The sequence below is a fragment of the Pogona vitticeps genome, chromosome 2, assembly GCF_051106095.1.
Source record: "Pogona vitticeps strain Pit_001003342236 chromosome 2, PviZW2.1, whole genome shotgun sequence".
In the NCBI taxonomy this organism is placed as follows: domain Eukaryota; kingdom Metazoa; phylum Chordata; class Lepidosauria; order Squamata; family Agamidae; genus Pogona; species Pogona vitticeps.
Window position 1 is genome coordinate 163,900,701 of NC_135784.1, and position 24,936 is coordinate 163,925,636.

At 44.2% G+C, this 24,936-nt stretch overlaps 1 protein-coding gene across 4 annotated transcripts in view; it reads left to right on the top strand.

Annotated features, from left to right (window-relative positions):
* Window positions 1-24,936, top strand: part of SLC11A2 (solute carrier family 11 member 2) — a 66,076-nt gene that overhangs the window by 22,281 nt on the left and 18,859 nt on the right. For all 4 annotated transcript variants that reach the window (XM_078384618.1, XM_020784525.3, XM_078384619.1 and 1 more), the window contains 11 exons: window positions 1,681-1,806; window positions 4,315-4,434; window positions 7,404-7,510; window positions 10,642-10,712; window positions 12,067-12,134; window positions 12,758-12,913; window positions 14,185-14,343; window positions 15,332-15,418; window positions 16,794-16,913; window positions 18,654-18,803; window positions 21,804-21,877. In XM_078384618.1, coding sequence (XP_078240744.1) covers window positions 1,681-1,806; window positions 4,315-4,434; window positions 7,404-7,510; window positions 10,642-10,712; window positions 12,067-12,134; window positions 12,758-12,913; window positions 14,185-14,343; window positions 15,332-15,418; window positions 16,794-16,913; window positions 18,654-18,803; window positions 21,804-21,877 — 1,238 coding nt within the window. The remainder of the gene's footprint in view (window positions 1-1,680; window positions 1,807-4,314; window positions 4,435-7,403; window positions 7,511-10,641; window positions 10,713-12,066; window positions 12,135-12,757; window positions 12,914-14,184; window positions 14,344-15,331; window positions 15,419-16,793; window positions 16,914-18,653; window positions 18,804-21,803; window positions 21,878-24,936) is intronic.

The following is a 24,936-nucleotide window of genomic DNA, read 5'->3' on the forward strand; positions in this document are numbered from 1 at the left end:
CCTGGGGCTTGCTGCTTTCTGGTTCAGGTTAGTGATGTATAAAAACACAAGGATGGATGCTTCTGAGATGGGGCAGCTCCTGTTCTTTAAATCCTTTAAAATAACCTCTCCCAGTTTGAGTCTCTGCAGATGATTTTAACTTCAGCTTCCCCTGTCCCATTGGCCCTACTGCTCGAGGTGGAGGGACCTAGATAGAGGGGAGGGTGTTTTGAAAAGTAAACCGTAAAAACGAAGGCTGTCTTTGGTGTTTGGCTTTAAAGGAACATGCTTTGGGTACCTGGGTTTTAGAAGCATGACGCCAATGGCTCCCAAATGTGGATCTCCAGAAGTTGTTGGGCTTATGACCCAGGCACCTTGGCCAGTGGTCAGGGATTATGGGACTTGTAGTTCAGCAGCATTTAGGGCCCCAGTATTGGTGATCACTGCATTCGCCTCAGACTCATGTGAAAAAAGTCTCCCAGAAGATGTTTGTTTGTTTGTTTGTTTGTTTGTTTGTTTGTTTGTTTATTTGTTTATTTGTTTATTTATTTATTTATTTATTTATTTATTTATTTATTTATTTATTTATTTATTTATTTATTTATTTATTTATGGAACCAGGAAATTGCACAGGGGCCTTTCCTCCCCCCGCCCCTCTTCCTCCAAAATGCAAAACATACATCTTGACTCATCTCACTATTCGAAGGCCTTTCCAGTAAGAAATTGCTGTCTGTTCTTTCCTGTTACTTTTGCGGGTGTGGTGGGGAGCAGTGGCCAGCAAATTTCCTTGCTACCTTAGAGTGACGGTTGAATGAACCAAACAACAATGCTCTTTAGAATCAGCAACCAGTTTTCTTCAATTTTTGAAATGACCGGATGAATAGCTGCTCATTTTAAGCAAGAGCAGTGCAGGCAAAGCTAAGTGCTCAGGAACGAGCCCTTTCAGCCTGTGAACCCAAAGCCCTCCTATAATGAGGGGCTGCGCCTTGGAATTCAGCACAGGAGTCTGTGATTATCCAAGGCTGGTCATTTCTTTGTGAGCAGAAGGTTCTCTCTGTCTTCGCTTTTGGCTTTAATCAATAGGGCCACAAAATAAGAACCTTTGCAAGAACCTTCCACCTCCACCAGGTAAAATGCATTCCTTTCCTTTTCCCTTTTTATTCCAGAGAATGTACATTTAGCACATAATTAGGTATCATTTCTGGGAAGCACAAAATTCTTCCACTGAGTCATTGGGCCCCATGGTTTCTCCACGTCAACTGCAAGTGGTGCCTAGATTATTCCCAATTGACCCCTGCAGTCTGGCATTAGTACAGTATGTTATTCAAGGCTATTTGCCAGTCCATATCATTACATACACACGCACGCACACACACACACATCCTTGACACCACTAACATTTTAAGGAACCTCAGTTTTCCTGGATGCAGTTGGAAAGACCTGGATTTCTGCTATCCAGCAGAACAGGGCTCTGCCACATATACTCTATAGTTGGCATGCTGCAGCGTTTTTGTGTTGCTGTTCTCCTGTTCCCACTCCTGGAAATTAAAACACTAATAAAGGAAAACAACAACAATAACAATAGATCAGTTTTCTGCGTTGTTTGATATTTCACGTTTATTGTCCTACTTCTTCTTTTATCTGTGAACAACATACATTTAATATCTTTTTTTTTCAATCTCTTCATCCCTATTTTTATAGCACCCATGGTTCAGTTTTCGGAAACTCTGGGCCTTCACTGGGCCAGGTTTTCTCATGAGTATCGCCTACTTGGATCCAGGCAACATAGAATCGGATCTGCAGTCTGGTTCTGTTGCAGGGTTTAAGGTAAGTAGCTCAGTGGTTTCTGTACGTATTACATTTCTGATCCTGAGCATCCAGTTCCCGCCGTAGAATTGCAGAGCTGGAAGATGATGTAATCAAGTGTACTCCCAAATCAACACTCTCTGGATGTGTTGGAGTATAAGTATTAAATTATCTCCAGTGTCCAGAAGTGCCCATTCTAGCTGGGGCGGGGTGGTGGTTGATTTGTTGTTGAATGCCTCTGAAGGGCTGCAGGTTAGGATATCCTGCTTTAATTCTAGTTCTTGCATCAAAGCAGAGTTAAAATTTTAGCCTGCTGTTGTCTTGACAGATGCTTGCCTTAATCTGTGTTTGTAAACACCTGATGCAGTCAGATTTATGGGAATTGTCCATGTTTTAAAGTAAGAGGAGGTGTTCTGGCAGAACTGAGTTGACATGTATAACTTCTGAGTCACATTGAAACTAAGCCACACTGAATTACACTGGAGATTAATTGCCGTGAGATGGGATGGCTCTGGCAGGGTGTTTTTCCCAACTTACTGATACGTGGGTGTCAAGCATCTACTCCATACAGAGTGAGAGGAAACAGTCTCACTCCGTCCTTCACATCTGGGAGTTGGTTTGGTCCTGCCATTGTTTCCTGTGCTTATTTCTCAGTCAGAACCAAATCCTGATGTTCCGACAGCAGCATACGGCTGGGTGGCAAGGCAGTAAATGCTGAGCAGCTCCTGCAGAATAATAATCAAAAACAAAAAATATCCCTTTATTGGTTTTATCAGTGATCAACAATTTGTTAATCACTAAAGCTTCACAAACAGGTGAGCTTTTAAATTCTGCAAGACTCTTGATCAAGCTGGGCATTACAAGGCTAGTAGTGAAGATAAGAAGTCCAAAAATCTGGCTGCATGCTCACGCTGAAGGGTGTGTAGTTAAACCAGGTTTAACCAAGGTTGTGACTGGAAACTTGAAGTATCAATTTCTATTGTAGTGACCGACAGGTTTCACCTCAGGGCATCTAATCAATTGTCTTTCTCCACCTGTGTAGACAACAGAATGCTGACTGGGGAATTCTTCGTAGCCTCTTATTTGTTGCCATGCTTGGGGGGGGGGATCATACTAAACCTTAACATATTCATTTTTAAATATTGAAAGAGGCAGATCATTGCACAGCTTAGATAGAAAAAACACAGGGTGCAGCCTTTTACTGCTGATTTCCATGTACATAAAAAATTGCATTAACCTTAGCAGAGATACAATGACACTTTTCAAGCACTTGTAAAACAGTCATACAGAGGAGGGATCAGCCCAGAGTGCCAGATACATAATAATGGCTACAGAAAGCTCAATTCGATTTAGGTTGAATGTTAGGTCAAACTTCTTAACTGTTAGAGCAGTACAACAATGGAACCAATTACCCTGGGAGGTGGTGAGCGTTCCAAGGCTGGAGGCCTTCAAGAGAAAATTGGACTACCTTCTGTTAGATCTGCTTTGATTTGCATTCCTGCATTGAGCAGAGGGTTAGACTCAGTGGCCTTATAGCCCTCTTCCAACTCCATTGTTCTATGAATCTATGATTTTGTGACTTACACAGTTACCTTTAGCTGAGAATAAATCAGCAATAAAATTCTGGCTTATACCTGTAGCTGGTATAATTCAAAAAAAAAAAAAAAGTAAGCTTGACTGATTACACAATATTTTTTGAAGGTAGTGCACGCAGGTTAGCTTGCTCCTTAAGGAGCTACCAGAGTAAAATTGGGTGTTACATAACATAGCCTTGTTGCTGGACTGTGACTCCCGGCATTGGGTATGTTGCCTATTGCTGATGGGAGTTGCTGCCTTAACATCTGGAGCCAAACCTAGTCCAGCAGCTGTGCTTCAGGAGACTTGGGTGGGGAGGTTAGCTGTTTTTAGTGGGCTGGTGTTGGAAGGGACTAAAGACAACTAAAAACGCTGATGTATAAGCAGGCCTTCCCAACAGAAAACTCCTGACGATCTTTTTTTTCTCTATATCTCTTTTCGATCTCTATCTTTGTTCAGGTGTAACGTTTTTTAAAATTATATTGTTGCTTTTTATTGTAAGCCGCCTAGAGTGGTCTAATATGACCACTAATATGACCAGATAGGCGGGATAGAAATGAAATGAAATGAAATGAAACGAAACGAAACGAAACGAAACGAAATAAATAAATAAATAAATAAATAAATAAATAAATAAATAAATAAAGGGAGCCTGCATCGATGAAGTTTTTAAACTAGCACCTTGAATTCTTAGGTTGAGGACATATCGAGGAAACATTGGTATTTATCTAATAAGCAGTATTATGCTTGAGCAGTGAATTCTTGAAAAAGAGAACCACATGTGCTGAAATGCTGTGTTCTCCACACTGGCTCTGTGAGGAAGGCTTTAGCCTGGGGCCGAAATGGCTTCTTGCAGAAAGCAGGCATTCTTCAGTAACCAAAATCTTCAGTCTTGCTGGATGACTTCCCGATTTCTCATAGCCTGCCTGCTTTTCCCCTTCTGTGCTCTTTCAGCTGCTGTGGGTTCTCTTGCTGTCCACAGTCATTGGGCTTCTCCTGCAGCGCCTCGCGGCAAGGTTAGGGGTGGTGACTGGACTTCACCTGGCAGAAGTATGCAACCGGCAGTACCCCAAGGTGAGCGAGTCAGCTGTCCAGCTGGAAACCATCTTGTGTGAGAAAGCTTCGGAGCCTGAGGATCCCACCTTGTTGTAGAATCAGGTCTCCTAATGTGTTTAAAATCCCAGGCAGGATTACGTATTAGAATATAGGATGGTCTTCGATTTGGGGGCGGCGGGGGGGGGGTATACGTAGAGCCGAAACAGGCCAGCAGGGTTGGAGCCTTGAAATGAGATCAGTGCAAGGTGACTCATCAAAGGACTAGGTGGTTCTCGAAGTCCTAAGTCCAGCTCGAGCCCCAGGTCAGAGAGGCACTTCTGCATAGGGGAGCTGATACCGTGAGGGAGGCGGCAGCAGACCCCGAAAGGCAAGAACAAGAGAAAGAGGAGCAAGTTAAAAGAGCAGAGTCCGGTTGAGTTAATGTGACCTAGACCCCAAGTTGGGGATGCTGATTGTGAAATCTGTGATTCCCAGATCCCCCTTGCTGTTGCAGTACTTCCCTAAAATAACAGAATCGCTAAACTTATCAAAAGAGCCTTTGCGCTTGATGTATCTTAATGGGTTTCTGCTGTTCTGCTTGTTGTTTTTTTAAAGTCATTGGGACGGCCGTGCTGATTATGGAGGTTCACCTGCGCAGGTTTTAATTTTTTGAGCCAGGACCTGCTTGTTTTTTTAAAAAGCAAATAAACAAACGTTCTCTGAACCACTTGCAAAGAAAACCTCTCTCCACAAAGTATTTCCAGGCACCTAGCAAGCAAGGGGTTGTGTATCTCCAAGAAGGCTTACAGGGAACTCCTTTTTTCTCTTTTGTCATTGATCTCATAGCGCCTGTGTGGCTTTAACTGTTCCCTCCCTAATTGTTCTAATTACTGTTTTTTGTAGAAGTCAGCTAAAGCCTTGATTTTCATTAGCAACGTATAACATTTTGTTTATGATGATTTTTTTTCTGGGCTTGTTCTGGCAGGACACAATTCCCTTGGCATGTAATACAGTGGTGCCCTGCATGACGATGATAATCCGTCCCATAGAAATCGCTGTTTAGCGAAATAATCATCATGCAAAAACCCGTTCCCCATTGGAATGCATTGAAACCCGTTTAATGCATTCCAATGGGGAAAATACCTCGTCGTTTTGCGAAGATTGCCCATAGCACAGCCATTTTGCAAAGTGCCGATCAGCTGTAAAAATGGCTGTCCTGCAAAGCATGGTCCGGAAAACACAGGGCAGCCATTTTGCGAAGCCGCCGATCAGCTGTAGAAATCGTCGTTTTGCGAGCAAACGGTTCGCGAAGCACAGACCAAATCGTCATCAAGCGAAAATCGCCCATTGGAATGACTGTTTTGCAAATCGCTATAGCGATCTCAAAAAGTCATCGTTATGCAGATTCGTTGTTTAGCGGGGTCGTCTAGCGAGGTACCACTGTATTCCACTACAAAATTTTCCTTTCTTTCAGCAGTGTTAATTAATCTCTTTTTAGTCTTTCACAGCATTATATGTGATGGGGGCGTACATCCCTCTGTGTGTGTTGTGTGTGAGAGAAAATGCCTTATTGCTTAGAATATGTGCAGGTCCTGACATATCTACTTGCTTTCCTCTGGAGTTATGTCAAAGCACATTCAGTAAAGAGAAAAGTGGGTTCTTGTTGTCTCCCAGGTCAAGTGAGGTCCCTGCAAGAATCTATTTTTCCTGAATAGATGAGAGGAGGAAGTACCTGCAAAGACTTGATTAGAATAATATGTAGTATAGGAACGACTCTTTCCTGCACCAGAAAGAGGTCACATCAGAAACCTTGGATCCTGCATGGAAAGAGCTGGTTTTTGGGAGGGGTGATCCAGCGAGCACAAGGTGTTATCTCCTTCTGTGTGGCCCGGGGGAATGCCACTGTTTTCTTCTTTGTGGTGGCATAGAAAGATGGGAAGGATCTTACACCAGTTAAGAAGTTAAGATGTTAGAGAAAAGATCTCCCCCCTTTTTTTGTTAATATTCTGGGTGTTCTTGGTTTCCCGCCAGCAGAGAGTAGCTGCCACATCTTTTGACTTAAAATCATGTGTGGATTTTGCTCCCGCTCCATCCTACCCTTTGAAGTGAAAGTTGGCTTCACAGTCACAGATTTCATTGGTGCCTCTCGGTTTGTGACTTTACCAGATACTAGGAAGTAAAAGGCATGTAGGCACTTGTTGGTCAGAAGGTGCTGAATCTTCCTTTCAGCCAGAATGTTTTGATTTCTAATTATGGGCTTTTTATTGTGTGGCGCCTATGGTGATATAAGATAGGGGCCAAGGGAAAAACTTGAAAAAAAGGCTTGTATAACCATTGCTTGATTACAGAGTTGATTAGCTGGAATTGCTTTGAATCTTTCCACCATCCCCTGCCTAGATCCTCAGCCTGGAACAAGGGGCTGGACTCTCTCTCTCTCTCTCTCTCTCTCTCTCTCTCTCTCTCCTGTTTTCCCCACTGTGTTCCCCCCCCCCCCAATGTTCTGGGTGGGGCTACTGCCCATGATGGACAAGGCTATTTCCTGCCCTCTCCCCTTTTCCTCTTGGCCACCCCTTTCTGTCACCTTGCAAGTGGGGTTTTTAAAGAGATTCTTGTGCCTTATTGCTTTGAATGTGTTTTTAGTGTTATTTTTGTTTACCGTCTTTTAGTGTGGTATTACTTTGATCCTTTTTAGCATTTGTCTACTTACTGTTTTTAGCTTTAAATATAGTCTTTTAATGATAGAACCCCGCTTGGGTCCTTTTTAAGGAGAAAGGCTGGGCAAAAAATATTTTCAATAAAAATAAAACAAATGACCCCCCGTTCCCCCCCCTCATGCATCAAGCTACTAGTGAAGAGGCAGACACTCCTGTGAAGGATCTGAACAGAGATCATCTGCAAAGTATTCTGTTGCCCCTGGGCTGAGTGCCACCCCCATCTCCCCTTCCAGACATCAATTTTTGTGGGGAAAGGCGAGAGGATCCCATTTTCAAAGCCTTGTTCTTTCCTAGGTCCCTCGGATTATCTTGTGGCTGATGGTGGAGCTGGCCATCATTGGGTCAGATATGCAAGAAGTCATCGGCTCAGCAATTGCCATTAACCTCTTGTCTGCTGGGGTGTAAGTTGGTCCCAATCCCTTCTACCTTTTCCCATAGCATTTCACGAACCTCTTGATAATGTGATTTGCCCCCTTTTCTGCACCGTTTCCTTTTCTATGACATCTGGCTTTTTTGAATGAGGCAGCAAGAACAGCACATTGTCTTTCAAGAACTGAGGCAACAGCATGGGACCTGTAAGTCACATGCCCTCAGAGTCATTTTCTCAATTCCTCATTCTCCCTCACACACTCTCCAAAAACTGTTTTTTTTTTTTAAAGAAAGATACTCCTTGTGAGGCAGATCAGAGAATAAGGATCCAGGCTGTCCCAAAGGAGGGTAACACCTCCGTGAAAACACAGTTATGCACCTTAGGTCTACTTCTGGATCCCTGAGCCTGGATGCCCAGATTTCAGCAGTGGCCAGGAGTGTGTTTACACAGTTTAAATTAATGCACCAGCTGCACCAATTGCTGGAGAGATCTGGTTTAGCTGTGGCAATACATGCCTTAGTTACATCCTGACTGGATTACTGTAATGCACTCTATGTGGGGCTGCCTTTGGAAAAGGTTCGGAAACCTCAAAGGCCGCAAAATGTTGCAGCCAGATTGCTGACTGGGGCTGGTTACAGGGAACGCATAACCCCCTCTTGCAAAAGCTCTACTGGATGCTGGTCTGTTTACAGGCACAGTTCAAAATACTGGTTCTTCTTTGTGGCCTCTGTGAATTCACACAATTGGGTTGTTCTGTGCCTGTGCAGGAACTCTCGGAAGTTTCTAGAGCTTAGAGACATGTAATTAGTGGGATGTTCCCCCGTGGAGTGCATGCCCCGCCCGCCAGAAGTCTCCTCCTCCAGAGGTCGATGTCGAGTGACCTCCTCCATCTTCCGTCTATCCCCAATCTCCTTACGTGGGACAATGGGCTCATTTATCATCCCGATCTCGAATCTCTGAAACTGACAGCATGGAGGGTTCTCCCACAATAAGGGATATACTTGACAGGACTCAAAAACCATCAACAAAAATCCTTTACCAACATAAATGGAGAGCATTCCTCTCCTTTGTCAAATCAAAAATCTTACCTGCAGTACCAGTTTCACTGAAGACTCTACTTACCTTTATACTCCATCTTTTTCATCTTGAATTCGCCCATTCTACTTTGAAAGTTTATATTGCTGCAGTGGTCACGCACCAACCATCTCATTCGGAAGCAGCTAAACTTTTCTCCCATCCAACTTTGAAAAAAAAAATTCCTTAAGGGACTTAGCAATATCCATCCTCCACGTCAACCTCCTCTTCCCCAATGGTCATTACAGCTTGTCCTTAATGCATTAACCCGACCTCCCTTTGAACCAATGGCTACTACTAGCCTCAATCTGCTTTCCTTGAAAACATCATTCTTAGTAGCCATAACGTCGGCTAAACGTGCTAGCAAACTGACAGCTCTTAGATCAGATCCACCTTTTCTGCCGTTCCATCCGGACAAGGTCACTCTAGATGTTTCATTCTTACCTAAGGTTGTATCTGATTTTCATCTTAATCAACCTATAATACTGCCTACCCTATTTTCATCTCCCTCTACACCTTTTGAGTGCACGCAACACATGCTTGATGTTAGACATTCCTTGGCCTTTTACATTGAGAGAACCAAATTGTTTAGGAAATCATCAAGGCTTTTCCTATGTTTTCATGGCCCTAATAAAGGTTCACCAGCTTCGCCCCAAATGTTGGCTAGGTGGATTGTTCAAACAATTTTACTGGCATAGGAACTGGCAGGCAAACCACCACCTGAACCCTTGAAGGCTCACTCGACTAGAGCGCTGTCTACCTCCACTGCCTTCCAACGAGGAATAGAAATCCCTCACAACTGTTGTGCAGCTACATGGTCAAATCCATTAACGTTTGTCACACATTACCGTTTGGATGTCTGGGCAAAGAAAGATGCTGCTTTCGGCAGAGATGTCTTGACTTCCTTTCTACTGTGATGTCCCACCACCCCGTAAGTGAGCTTGCTAGTCACCCAATTGTGTGCATTCACAGAGGCCATGAAGAAGAAAGAGAGGTTACTTCCTTGTAACCATGGTTCTTCTAATGGTCCTCTGTGAATTCACACATCCCACCCTGCCTCCCGTCTGTCCGTCACGTTGTCCTCTTATATAGCTCTTTGACAGCGGGGGACGCTTTTGGCAACTGAGGGGACTTCTGGCGGGCGGAACATGCGCTCCACAGGGGAATGTCCCACTAATCACATGTATTTAAGCTCTAGAAACTTCCAAGAGGTCCTGCACAGGTGCAGAACTACCCAATTGTGTGAATTCACAGAGGACCACTAGAAAAACTATGGTTACAGGTAAGTAACCTCTCTTTTTGACTTATCAGACCATAGATGGCTTGGGCCCAGGTTATCTCAAAGACTGCCAATTAGTGCAAATTGGGGTGGGCAGAGTGTTAATGGATTGAAAGTCCCATCATCTCCAGCAAACCATTCCAGTGGAGGAAAGATTCTGGGAGTTGCAGTGTGTTCCTCTTCTGTGGTATAGAAAATACTGAGCTAGGTGAACTACTGATTTTATCTCACTATAAAGCATCTTCCTACGCCCTTGTGGCTTTGCATAACCCACTAAATATGTTTCGGCTCTTTTCTGGACAATTCTTAACAACAAATTTAGATCTCGTTACGGGTTGTCAAGCATATTTTTGTTATCTATAAACCAATGGCTGCCATGCAAGGGGAGACATGAATGGTTGATGTAGAAAAACATCATTGATGTAAGCCTGGTAATTTTTCTATTTTCTGTTCCTGAAAGATCAGGCTGTAGATTTCAGATTAAAAGCAGAAATAGCCAGTTGCAGCAGGGAAGCTGCCATTAAAGGTCCATTTTCTTTTACTTGTGTGCCTGGAAATATGTGTAATGTTTCGCTCCATAAACTGGCAACAAGCTGCCCAGCTGGTTCAGGTGGCTCTCTCCTCCCTGAGTTGTTTCTGTCAAATTAGGCTCCCAGCCATCTTCCCTCTAAAAAAGGAAGTAACACTGTCCGGTTCTCCAAGCACATCCTTGAGGTAAATGTGCCCTGCATTCCTAAAGCCATCTAAATGTTATGGAGGATTGACCAAGTCTAGCTGAAACCTTACATGCCTGTTTTGTCTTCCTGCAGAATTCCTTTGTGGGGTGGAGTTCTCATAACCATTGCCGATACTTTCGTGTTTCTGTTCCTGGACAAATATGGTAAGCCGCTTTCTCATTAAGCAAACCACCTGAAGTTACTGTTTTCTAGTAAGGGAATAAGTTCATGGTTATTCTGGGTTTTTCGGGCTCTTTGGCCATGTTCTGAAGGTTGTTCTTCCTAACATTTTGCCAGTCTCTGTGGCCGGCATATTCAGAGGACAGGAGTAGAACTCTGTCTGTGTTCTGGTGTAGCGTGTGGGATAGTTGAGTATTTGTAATTGTGGGATCAGCTTTTGTCCTTTTCAGGAAATTGGGTGATTATGGTGATCAGGGTGTTTTTTTGTTATGTATGTATTGATGTGATAAGGGGGGAGATGATCTGTCACTGTGATTGATGGGTGTTGTTAGCTACTCTTTTGTGTGAAGTGACTGGGTAGAGTTCATTGACTTTTTTTTTGCAGGCTGTATTTTTGAGTGCTGGGAACCAGGCTTTGTTGAGTTTTAGAATTTTTTTTTCTTTTCTTTTCTTTTTTGTTGAAGCTATGTTGATGTTTGTAGATTTCAATGGCTTCCCTGTGTAGTGTAATGATTGCTGGTGTTGTCCAGTACTTCTGTGTTTTGAAATAGGATTTCATGTCCAGCTTGTTTCAGGAGAAGTTCAGCTACTGCTGATTTTTCCAGTTGTTTTAGTCTGCAGTGTCTTTCATGTTCTGTGATTCTGGTGTGGATGCTGCATTTTGTGGTGCCAATAGGTATCCGGTATACTCCTGCAGTGATGAGGGAATCCCTTTTGTCCTTTGCTGACCATAACATTAGTTGTATTTTTGTGGAGTTTCCCTCTGCTGTACCATCAGCCAACAAGGCCTCACTGGCATGTGTTTAAAAATGAAACACCAGCATGGCTGCCTTCTTCCTCCTTGTTGCCCAGTTTATGTACCCTTGCGAATAGGCATGTTTTAAAAAGAAAAAAATATTTTAAGGCTATACATTTCACCTCTCTAGCGCTGGAATCCATGTTCCAGGGTAAGGGTGACCCCAGTGAGCCACAGTTCTCCTTTATTTGCAGGGGTAAGCAGTATAGCCATTGCCAAGGAATTGTGTGAATAGCGGTTTACCAACAGTTGAGGCCCAAATATTTATGACTACAAAGATGGTCCCCTCCCCATCTGAGTGGAACAGGATGTAGTGACGCAGATGCTGGGTCAGGAGTGAATTTTCAGATGTTTCTCTTCCCATGTGAGTGTGTAATGGTGCTAGTGTTTTCAGAAGCACAGTACAGTTTGACGTTTAAGTCTTTCTTTGGATTATGTGATGAACTGAGAAAACAACTTGGCTCTTACACAGATGTAACTTGTTGTCTTTTGGAGCTCCCTGAGCAGCTCATGATGTGTGTGTGTCTTTTTCTTTTTTTCAGGCTTGAGGAAACTGGAAGCATTTTTTGGCTTCTTGATCACTATTATGGCCATCACGTTTGGATATGAGGTAAGGCTGCTTTTGAAAATTTTAGAGTTAGAAATTGAAATAAGAACGGCTGTCTATGCTGTGTAAGGACAGATAGACAGGTAGAGTGTGTGTGACTACATCACCCATCAGCCCCAGCCAACTTACCAATGGTGAAGAATGCTGGGAATTGCAGCCTAACATCTATTAGACTAGAGTACCCCAGCGATAGACTTCTCTGTTTTGACTGTAACAACCCCCCGCACTGGTAGGGCAAGTTTTCTGGTTTAGATCTATAATATAACCCTAGAAATGCAGAGCTAGAAAAGACCCTATAGATTATGGAGTCCAGCCCTGGCCAGGGAAGGCACAAGTGGGGAATCCAAATCCCGACCTCTGCCCCTGCAGCCGGAGACCTGAAGCCATGAGCAACACACTCTCAACATTATGTTGTGCTGGCTGTTTGTATGAGCCTCACCTTCAGACTAGGCTGGGCGGGGGGGGAGAATGTCACTCCTAGAAAATGAAAGGGTATCTTAGCAGGGCATGGGCACAAAAAAACACGAAATGAGGAGAAGGCCTCCAGCGGGCCGAGATTAGGCTCGACTCAGGAGCGGTGGTGGTAGTGAGTCTTCGTGATATTCCCCTGTATACATTCCCCACAGTATGTTACGGTGCGTCCAGACCAAGGCCAGCTCTTGAAAGGGATGTTCGTGCCGTACTGTGAGGGTTGTGGGCCGCCTCAGTTGGAGCAAGCGGTTGGGATCGTGGGTGCCGTCATCATGCCACACAACATGTACTTGCATTCTGCTTTGGTCAAGGTAAGTGTGTGGGAAGGGGGGTTCATTCCCCTGGGCAGGGATGGGGTGGGGAGAGCCTTGTTTTCACAGAGTACTTTTTCTATTCGCTGACAAAATGGCCGTGGTTGAAAGCCTACGTTTGCATGCTTTGCATTGAAAGAGGCTGTACTTTCTGCACCCATCGCTCCTTGAACCACGGTTGCTTCTCTCTCGGCACATGCCCGCTTGAAAGGAAATGTAGTAGTTGAGCTAAAAGGGACACCTCTGTGTTGGAGCGAGTTTAGATCCAACTGTGGTGAAAAAATGCTAGGAGGTCTAGGAAGAAGAGGTTACAAGGCAGAGGCCGTGTGGCAGCACCCGGCTCCCACAGGATCCCTAGGCAAGGATGGCAGTTCTCTCCCCCACCCCCTTTGCCTATCCTGATGATGCACACCGGTGGATGCCGACCAGAAGGCATCATTCAACACACAGCAACAACAGAACTTGGAATAATTACCTTCTCACACTACAGTACCCCAGATTGTCCAGCCCGCTCGGCTTGGGGGAGTTGAAGTAGTCTCCTCCCACCCCCCCAGAAAGAAGGATATTTCTTAGTTATGAACAGGAATAGAAAGACCTCATGGGAGCCATTTTAAATGCCATGCCCACAGAAATCCTGAGCAACCCAACTAGAACCATCCACAAACGCAAATCTCCATGGTGTTCAGAGGCCAGCAAGGCAGCTGCTGTGGGCTCCTGTGATTTTTGCCACATCCCCTCTTGACCTCTTCAGAGTTTCCTATTGTGTCTGCAACACACATGGTGTAAGGGGGGGGTGTTATTGTTGCAGCCTGTTCACAGCATTTTGAAGCAGAGCCATATTAATTTTTTTCTGTTGAAGCTTGGTTTAGGATAACAGGCCCATCTGGAATATTGTACAGCTTTAAAAATAATTACTGTTTTTCATTAGGGATGTGTTTTCCTTCTATGTTTATATATAAAGTCTTGGATCAGTTAGACACAAGGAGTCCTCTTCCCTGAGAGACTGACACAGCGAGAGGCACCCCATCCTTTGCACCCGTCCCTATTTGCACCACAGTTGCTTCTTTCTTGGCACACATCTCCCTGTCTGTCTGCAGGATCCGTGGCCTCAGTTCAGCTCACCTAACCTTTGAAATTCAGAATACAGGTAGATATCTTCTGTGTTTGCAGCAGGTGCCACCAACTAGCCATATATCAATTTACCTGGGAATAGCTCTCTAAGGAAGCCTTTTTCTTGCTGCCCATTGTGAATCTGTTGCCTTTCCTTCCAGTCTCGACAAGTGAATCGGGCAAACAAGAAGGAGGTGGCTGAAGCCAACAAGTATTTCTTCATCGAATCCTGCATTGCCCTCTTTGTCTCTTTTATCATCAACGTCTTCGTTGTCTCAGTATTTGCCGAAGCTTTCTTTGGGAAGTTGAACAACGATGTGGTGAGTGTCCCTGTTCTTCCTGTCCCTCTTTCTCTCTTTCTCTGGTATGGTTGGTTTGTTCGTGCCTCCGAAAGGTTATAAAAGAAAAAAAAAATAGTAGTGGAGTCATTATATGAACTTGTCATGCAGGAGTGGGCAGCATGTGGACGTCCAGATGCTGTTGGATTAGTTGCTCGTTTATTTATTTTAAATATTTTTACCCTGCCTTTCTCCTTTAAAAAAGGACCCAGGTGACTTGCATCCTTAAAAGACAGTATTTAAAAGCAGAAGTACACAAGTACTTTAAAAAAGGTCAAACAAATACTACACTAAGAAAGAGTAAACAAAAGCAATTGTAAAACACACATTCAAAGCAGTATGTCATAACAATCCATTTAAAATCTCACTCAGACAGCTAGTCACTAAGGGAAAGCTTGCCTGGAGAGAAAGGTCTTGGTCTGCTTGCAGAAGGACACCAAAGATGGGGCTAGCCTGGGAGCAGCAACAGAGAAGGCCCACTCCTGTGCCCCCCCCAAAGACACACCTGGGAAGGGGGCAGGACTGAGAGAAAGGCCTCTCCTGAGGATATTGGTACTGAGTCAGGCTCATAATGGAAGACACGGTCTCTGAGATAGTTTGGACACAAGCCATTAAGGGCTTTTTAGTGGCAATTTGGACTCTTAAAGGTTCCTCTCTCCCTATCCCATTCCAAGGCTCCCAAAGGCTTTTCCAGGGTGCCCTTCGGAGCCTTGGAACCTGGAAGGGAGGATTTGAAGCTGTTGATTCATTCCAATTATTTCCAGTGCCAAATCCAGTGTAGGCCAGCATAACTTGATGCAACAGGATTTTGCCAATGAAATCATTCTGTAGACCAGAGTTTGGCTTTTCTCGCCGTGTTCTGTCCTTCATGAAGTTCCTTGTGCATTCTCACACATGTGCCCTTCCTCATACCCAGATCTGTCCTTTAAAATTGTTGTTTTTTAAAACATGTCTCCGCTTGCGTTTTCAGCATGAAGTCTGTGCAAATGAAAGTTTCTCTCAAGCCAGACTGTTTCCAGAAAACAATGAGACCCTGGAAGTGGATATCTATAAAGGGGTAAGCAAAGTCTTCAAAAGCATTGTGCAAAATAAAATAAAAAGTAAAAAAAATGTAGGTTTGGGGTTGTTTAGAAATTGTTTCTCATTTTTGTTTAGCTGAGGAAGGAGAGCAGCAAAGCCAGCTGAAGGATGGAGAGCAAAAGGGCCAGCCCATAGCTTTTTGGTTATGATGAGCTGCTGTGGCTGAGAAAAGCCTTCCCCAGAGGACAAACAATTTTTGGTGCTCTTTTATTTTATTTAAAATATTTTCTCCTTAAAAGGACCCAAGGCGGCTTTTAGCAGCCACTGCTACCCCATGTTGCAGGATACCGTTTTAAGTTTTCTAACTGCAAAAGCCAGGGATGCACAATTGTAAAATTTTACATCTTTGACGGCAGCAAGTTCAGGGTGACTTAATCTGAATTAATCCTACCAGTGGTCTGTTTTGCTAATCGCAGGAGGCAGAGTTGGAGCACGAGCTGGCTGGCCCATAGTGGTGGGGAGTAAAACAAGTGGGAAGGTATAAGGAGTATCAGACCTATAAAGGGCGGGACGTATTGGAGCAGGCAGGCTGGATATAGCTGAGTGGTAGAACCTGGCCTTTGTGAAAGGTTCAACCCCCACCAAGGCCAAGTAGGGCTAGGAGAGATTTCTGCCTGGAGCACAGCTGCCCAGTCAGTCACAGCTGACCGTGGTGGTCTGAATGGCCCAATAGTCTGACTCCCCATAAGGTAGCTTTGTGTGTGCCGGTCAGAGGGATAGTGCAGCTGTTGTCATGTGCTGACAACTTATGACACTGCCATTTTATGTCTGTGGAATTGACCTTCAAGGGTTTCAAGGACTTCACCTTGGGGAAAAAAAAAACCTGGAAAACTGAAGGGAGGTTTTGCTGGGCATTGATTGATTCAGCAGCCCATTTTTTTAATTTTGGCTTTGTTTTAAATTGCTGCCTTTGTTACCAAGATGGCTCCAGGCTAATTGGCAGCTGTTTTTTTCTTTTCTTCTCCTCTTGGATTCAGCTGCCAAGGGGGAGGCAGGTGGGGGAGTTGTTTTTACTGTAGGGAGGCATAAGCCTCTTCTCCCAGCCCATCCTCTGTCAGGGACGGTGGGGAAAAGTGTTCCTCCATTCTTCCCACCCAAAGAAGCGCTCCCTTTGCTTGGAGAAAATGAACGGTGGCCTTCGTTGCTATCTTTCAGCATTGTGTTGCTTATGAAAAGATATACACACGGTAGCCATGGTCACCCAGCTTGTATAGGGTTTTCACAAACGGCCATGCTAGTCTAAAGAGTGTATTTTGAATAAAATGTTGGCAAAAGGAGCTGGCAAGCCTGAGCCTAGGTTTCTCCTGCGCTTGTCTTTCTGTTTTTTACTTTTGCAATGTTTTGTGGTTTAGGGTGTCGTCCTTGGCTGTTACTTTGGCCCTGCTGCTATGTACATCTGGGCCATTGGGATTCTTGCTGCGGGTCAGAGTTCGACCATGACTGGAACTTACTCTGGGCAGTTTGTCATGGAGGTATGCTATCCTTCTTCCTTTTCACTGGCTTCTGTTTGTAAGCAGGACATTTTTTTTCCCTACTGAGTCTACATTATACTTACTGCACAAGCTCTTGTGGGTCTGGTGACTTTTTTTTTAAACCCAAACAACATGTCCGTACAATCATTGAACACCATTAATTTAAGTATTCAAGGTTCATCCATGGCATCCTTTTTTACTCATACTTGCAAAGATAAAAGAGCACTGTTATAATAATACTATAAAACTAAAATATGGGCATGTGAAGATCGAACAAAACGAAACAGAAAGGGCATGTTTAGGGAGAGATCCTGAGCGTGGAGCTGGACATTGATTGGACTTGTGAGAATTTATTTTTTGTGAAAGTTGAGCATTTGCTGGATGGAGGAGATGTTTCATGACAATACTAGAAAGAAAAGGATACTATGCTGACTAAAATATTCTCCATAATTAACCCTTTAGTGATTTTGTCAGGATGAACTACAGCTGTTCCTTAGTTCATACCAGTTGGCTGATAAGGAGTAATCAGAGATATTCATCAGAGCTCCGAGAGATCGTTAGCTACCCTGCTCCTGGTTCCATTGCTTGCTCCTTCCATAATATTGGTTGATCTTGAGTTAACAGCCCCAAGTCCCTGGAAAGATATTGTCAACTCTGCAGAGCTTAAATGGTTAAAAAAAGAATGGCCACTATCCTGTGCCATCCTAATGGAGTGATATTGTTGGCAATAGCAGATTGCTTCTAATTATAAAGAGTGTTTTTTTTTATTTCAGTGTGTGTGGCTCTTGCACAATGAGACAAAGTCACACACACCACAACATTGGAAAAAATTGCTCTTGAATTAAAGGCAACCTGCTGCCAGCAGTGATGTTATTTCTGCTGTGCTGGCAGAGTTCTGTGAGAAACGGGAAACTACAAATGGACAGTTGTGAGATATTTTTGTTTATCCCTCTTTGCAGTCTGAAAAAAGAGAGGTGAGCGAGCTATTCACTGAATGAGCAACAGTGTTAGGGTTTTAGTGCATTATCCAGTGAATCCACCACGTTATTGAAAGCCTTCATTTTTAAAAGGCGAGGCAAGGTCCCGCCTCTGGTGAAGCGAAGCCCAAAAAGCTGACAACAGTGTCTACGGTGACATTTAGTAGGAGTGATATTGTACAGAGAACAGAACTCAACTCCTTATGAGTCACAGTCTGTCTTCATAATCCTACTCCAGATTTAACTCCTGGCAATAAACTACTAATCTGAGTTTTTCTTTCCTGCCGTACTATATTGCAGTTGAGTCAGAGAAAGCATTGGTAGCATTGTGTAAAAAGTTTGTTCAGTACCAGCTCCTCTTTGTGTCCACAGCCTCATTACTTGACTACAGTTTTTTATTTCAGATAACAGCTGTTCATTCCGCTTCAGGCAGAACTAGGCTTGTTTTCACTGGTGTATGTAAAATTTGCAGTCAGATGTTTTGGGCTGACCTTTCCCCGCAAGACAACCTCTTAGCAGTGTGGCAATCGTGGTTTCAGTTTAGGTCAGCACACCCTGTTTTGTGGCATTTACTGCTCAGCTGTTTCCTTTGGACACAAAGCATTTTGCCCTCTGCATGTGGGAGACAAATATTGCTGCAATGTATCTCTGATTTCATTCCACAGATTTCCCTACCCCACTGTTTTTGCTGCTTCGACCCCTACGGTTCTCTCTTCTAATCATCTTCTCCTTCTGCCCCTATACCACAACTCTGTTCCTTCAGGGTTTCCTCAATCTGAAGTGGTCCCGGTTTGCTCGAGTGGTTCTGACCCGATCCATTGCCATCACCCCAACCCTTCTGGTTGCCATTTTCCAGAACGTAGAAAGCTTGACTGGCATGAACGATTTCCTCAATGTTCTCATGAGTTTACAGGTAATGGCCTGCCCTTAATGAACAGTTATGGAGACACGTTCAATCCCAGCAGTTAACGTAGGTACGGTGAAAGAAGACAGAACCCAGGTTTGGTCCAGTTTTTTAATGGCTTAAAAATGAAATGGTTTAAAAAACAAATTGACAAGCAATCCAGAGTAGGAGGTTCAGCAACATGCATATGTTACCCTGAGGCAGCTCAACAGTATGTTTCTTCTGTAGAATGATCAGACACCAAGGCAGAAATCCTGTTGTTTTGGGTTGTAAGTTGCATTAGAGTAGGCCTGTTAGATTAGGCCCATTTGAATCAAGGGAATTTACAGAGGAGCTGATTCACCCAAAGCCCTGCTGATTCAGTGGGCCTACTTTAGTTGCAACCTACTACGGTAAGTAGCAGAGTTTGTGCTTAAGATCCATGAAACATAACTTTCATGGAGTGGAAGGGATAAGGCTTCATCCTGAAGCAACAGGCACAAATAGCTTATTAGAAAAAACACTGGGCTCTCCATTGCCTTTGTCTCTTTTGGTTTTTAACTTTCTTCTGTATGTTGAGGTTTGGTTGCATTATTACTTTCAGTTACATGAGGTGCATTTGGTTTATAAAATGATGGGGTGATGGGATTGTAATACTGTTTCTGAAAGCAGTTTTATGTAGACTATCTTGTCCTCGAGCGTTCTTTGCTTGAAGGTCTTTTTTCAGAGATATGGGATTCCTTGTGATGGGACATTTGACAGAAGTTCTGGGATCTCCTTCACCTTTATACGGTGTTGCATTAGAAATCATTAGGGATGCTGCTCAGTTTACCTAGAATCAAAACAAGAGTGAGTGTAGCAGGCCACTCTTAAGCCTTTACCCATCCAGGTCTCTAAGAGTGCTCACTACCTTTCAACAAAAACTGCTGCCACCAACCTATCCTTAAAATCAAAAAGGACAAGTGTTTCTTTCAAAACAAACAAAATGTTTATTGATTGTACAAAAATAAAAGGGTAAATCACTGGTATAGAATCAAGTTGTCAATTACTGTTTATCAGACACTAGCTCACACAGACTTTTCCCTCACTGACAGGCACTTTCTCACTCTATCAATCACTCTAATCACTCATCTCTCAAAACTGATCTCCTCTCACACATCGCACACACCTTATATAACCAAGCTCCTCCCACTTCTGCACCACCCTCCATCCTCTCATTGGCTGAGGTTCCCCTGCCCAGCTGTGACGGACAGGTGAGAGCAGAGCTGAATGCCAAGTGAGATACAGTTTTTACAGAACCTTGCTTGTCAAAGAAAGAAAAGAAAGCCCATGCATCAGATTTGCATCTTGTAGGGGCAGGGAACACTTCATGGACAAGTGTGAGTTGGGATTGTCCCTGAACATCAAGATACTACTACTACATCTTGCGAACTCAGTGTTGAGACACGGAGTGGGGAGATGCCCCAAAAAAGATTGGATGATTGTTTTGCACTGATTCCCAGGTTTTCAAGGGCGGCCATAAAAAAACAAAAGCAAAACAAAGCATTGTGCTTATATACCATCCCATAATGCTTAAAGCATTCTCTGGGCAGTTTACAATTTAATTATCCAGGTTACACATTGCCAGCCCCCAGCAAGCCAAGGACTCAATTTACTGACCTCGGAAGGATGGAATGCTGAGTGAACCTTGAGCCTGCTACCTGGGATTGAACCTGGGTCATGAGCAGAGTTATGGCTGCAGTACTGCAGTATAACCACAGTGCCACAAGGTTTCTGTGAGTTGTAGGTAGTGCAGATGAAAATGCTCCCCCTCACATACTCTTGTTAGGATTGTTCTAATGCAGGAGAGGGGAACTACCAGCCAGTGGGACCAGCCAGACTGGCAAAGAGTCCCCTGTCCATCTGCCCACTCAGGATGGAAGTCAACAAGGAGCTGGCTTTGCTCTCCTCCCTTGTTTCCCCCACTCTAGAAAGGCAAAATAGGGATGTGGGGGAGGCTGTAGAGCACACTCAGCTCCAGCCAGCATTTCCGCTGAGGGGGATCAGTGATGTCATGCAGGGTGCTGAGAGTCAGCAAGATAGAGGATCAAGTTGGCTATCTTAAAGCCATTCCCCAGATCTGTCCTAGTGAGAAAGAACTTGTGAGGAAGTTCTAGTGAGAAAGATCATTCAGAAGTGACTGTAATTTTTTTTTGAAAAGTGTCATAAAAACTATTAAAGAAACACTGAGCGTGTCATTGATTTGTGAGTTTAAAGGCATGTTTCTTAGAGACCGGCCAGAACTAAGGGCTGCCCTTTTCAGCAGCCATCTTCCAATAGCCTTTCAGGACACAAAGATCGTTCCTTCTGAAAAGGAGGCATTTACTTCCCCGGCTGCATACCCTTGCCCATCCATTTCTGGCTGCTTGTAGTCTGACGGAACAGGGAAAATTAAGAGGATGCATCGAGCGCGCCTGGGTTCTTCAAGAGGCTCATCCACATCCCTATTGAATAGCATCTCTCTAGATGAATTTGAAAAGCACCAAAGGCCCCTATGTTGGCATTGATCTCAGGGTAACATCTGAGTGGGAGCATATATTTATTAAGTTTGTATCCCATCTATTCTTCGGTTTGGTCAAGGTGGCATCTATGGCTTCCCAACATCCTTTACCTTTACAACCACCCTGCGAGGTAGGTCAGGCCAGAGTGAGCAACTGCCCTAGAGTCACTCAAGAGAGTTTCCATGGCCAAGCCAAGTGGAGTCCTGAACCAAGCTCTCCCAAATCCCAGTCCAAAATTCTAACCACTGTATCCCACTGACTCTCATGGGTGTGAGTAACCTTATATCTTGCAAGCTTGCAGTTATGTCATTGCTACTGGTGTTGAGCTGTCCCCCCATATACTTGAGGAGCTATGGTAGCAAAGACATGAAAGAGGGAGAGAGAGAACTCTTAATTTTCACCATTATGAATCAATTATTTCCTTTTTGCATGAATAGCAGATGAAAGAGTATCTTCCTGCACATAATTCCTTTTTTTTCATTACTTCCAGCTTCCTTTTGCATTAATCCCAGTCCTCACCTTCACCAGTTTGCGTCCTGTGATGAATGACTTTGCTAATGGCCTGTAAGTATAAAGAACTGTGTGCACAGCCCACTCCTAACTTGAGGACCATCGGAATCTGGAATGTACAATAGATATAGCTTCTCAGTGTCTTGAAATGCATTACCTTTTGGTGCTTTATTTTCACATACACCATCTGATTTCCTTTCCTTTCCACAGCGGCCATGAACACCAAAGTGGTGCTGTCTTTCTGTGATTCTTCCCGCGTGTGTGTGTGTGTGTGTGTGTGTGTGTGTGTGTGCGCACACACTAGAGATGGACATGAATCAAGTTGTCGCACTTCATACGAAGTGTGCCATACAGCACCAAAGGTGCTGCACAGACCCCTTCTCCCCTAGCTGGCCCACTCACCATGTGTCACAAGCTGCTGGGGTCCTCCTTCTTCAGTGAGAGTCCAGTCCGGGTGGGTGCTCAGCTTGCCCTTCCCTGCCTCCTCCTGCAGCCGACCACTGCAATGAGGAGGCAGGATGGGGACTCCCCCTGCGGAGCCATGGAGGGGTCGGCTGTCAGAGAAGGGCAGGCTGAGCTCTTGTCCAGACTAGAGTGCTGATAGAAAAGGAGGACCCCTGTGGGGCAAGACACACAGTGAGTGGGCCAGCTGGCTGGGGTGGGTGGAAGGTGCCATGCAACGTGCTTCACATGAAGCACGACAAATTGATTCATGCCCATCTCAAATAAATACATATAGATACAGGTATAGATATATATGTGCATACCTGTGTCCCACATTTTCCCTTTTCAATATTTATTTATTTATTTAAACTATTTTTAACTTGCCTTTCTTCTTAAAAAGGACCCAAAGTGACTTACAACAATTAAAATACAGTATTTAAGCTAATTACAGTGAGTATACAGTACTAAATTAATCAATGAATAAAATAGCAAAAAATATAAGCAACATCAAAACACATTCACTGCAGTAAGTTACAACAATCCATTTTAAAAACCTCACTTAGCAACCATTCACTCAGGGAAAGCCTGCCTGAAGAGAAAGTTCATCGCCTGCCTGCAGAAGGACAGCAAAGATGGGCCAGTCTGGCTTCCTGTGGGAGGGAGTTCCAAGGTCTGGGAGCAGCGACAGAGAAGGCCCTCTCCTGTGTCCCCATCCAAACGCATCTGTGAAGATGGTGGTGTGACAAACCCAGACCTACTGGGATCTGTCACACAGTTACACTAAGCTGCCACCAACCATTCCCTGTAAGAAGTCACACAGACCAGGGATGGATTTTTAAACAATAAAAAGAATAAGGTTTATTTAAATACACACAGGGAAAATAAAACAATCAGGTGAATAGATAAAGTAACGTGGCTTAGATTCACTCAGACATACATACAGTTTGGTTCACCCAGAACCTTAACTTAAAGCACAGACCCTGAACCCATCAGTTCTGGCTAACCCACAGACACCTGAACTTATCAGGTTGGTACTCTGACACACAGTAGTACCCTGTCAGACACCCAGACTCCCACAACAGCTTCTTCTTCCCCAGCTGCTGCTTCGTCCCAACCCAGTGTCTCACAGTCTGTCTCAGCATCTCCTTCACCACACAGGCATCACATATTTATACAGTACAGCCCCTCCTCCTGATGTCCCGCCTTCCACTCCCCATAGGATGGAACTTTCCCTCCAAACCCATGACAGACAGGTAACATCAGTGCTGTTATGTAACACCTCCCCTCTTTAAAAGTTGTTTTGTAGGGGGAAAGCTAAAAGTGCTTTTCACCAAAAAACAACCTGTATAAAATACACAACAACAGTTATACATACCATATTATACTTACTTACCCTTACACTCTAAGTTAAACCATAGCAAATAAGCATTTAAACATTTACCATATACATTACATCAATTTACCTTTATTCATACAAACCAAATTCAAAACCAGGTACATTTAACTTTTGTCACCATTATATACACAAAGTCCATGTTCTTTCGCCGTCTTCATTCTTCAGGTCTTCTTGATAAGGCGTCAGCAACACAGTTCACTAACCCTCTGACCACCTTCACTTCAAAGTCATAGTCCTGTAGGTTTAAAGCCCACCTCATAAGTTTGCTATTGTGGGTTTTCATTGTCTTTAACCATTGCAATGGTGAATGGTCAGTACACAGAACAAAATGTCTTCCCCAGATGTAAGGCTTGGCCTTCTGGATCGCGTAGACTATGGCCAGACACTCCTTCTCCACGGTTGCCAAATGTCTCTCACCTTTTTGAAGTTTCCTACTCAGGTAGGACACTGGATGCTGGTCACCATTCTCATCCTCCTGGCACAGAACTGCTCCTACCCCGCTGTTAGACGTGTCGGTGTAGATGATAAACTCCCGGTCGAAGTCTGGAGCACGCAGGACAGGATAGTTGATTAACGCCTCCTTCAACCTCTGGAACGCCGCCTCACAGTCGCTGGTCCACGGGATGCGGTCATCAGCCTTCTTCCTCGTCAGATCGGTCAGCGGAGCCGCAATCTCGCTAAACCTCGGGATGAACTTTCTGTAGTAGCCCACCAACCCAAGAAATGATTTGACTTTTCTCTTGGTGGTGGGTCTAGGCCAATCTCGAACAGCTTCTATTTTGGCCTCCAGGGGTTTTATCATTCCTCCCCCTACCATGTGACCTAAGTATTTTATTTCTGGGCTACCCAGCTGACACTTGCTGGCCTTTACTGTTAGCCCTGCTGCACTTAACCTCTGCAGCACTAACTCCAGGTGTATCAGGTGATCTTCCCAGGTATTACTGAAGATCCCTATGTCGTCAATGTAGGCCACTGTAAAGTCACTGAGCCCTGCCAAGGTCTGGTCCATCAGCCTTTGGAATGTGGCTGGTGCATTTCTGAGACCAAAGCTCAGGACTCGAAACTCATAGAGACCAAAAGGGCTGCAAAAGGCAGTCTTTTCTTGATCCCTGGGATCAATTCTTAATTGCCAATATCCCTTTACCAGGTCCAATGATGAGATGAACCGACAACCCCCTATGGTTTCAATCAGGTTGTCTAGCCTGGGCATTGGGTAGGCATCAGGAGTGGTTACACGGTTTAATTTCCTGTAATCGACACAAAACCTAATGCT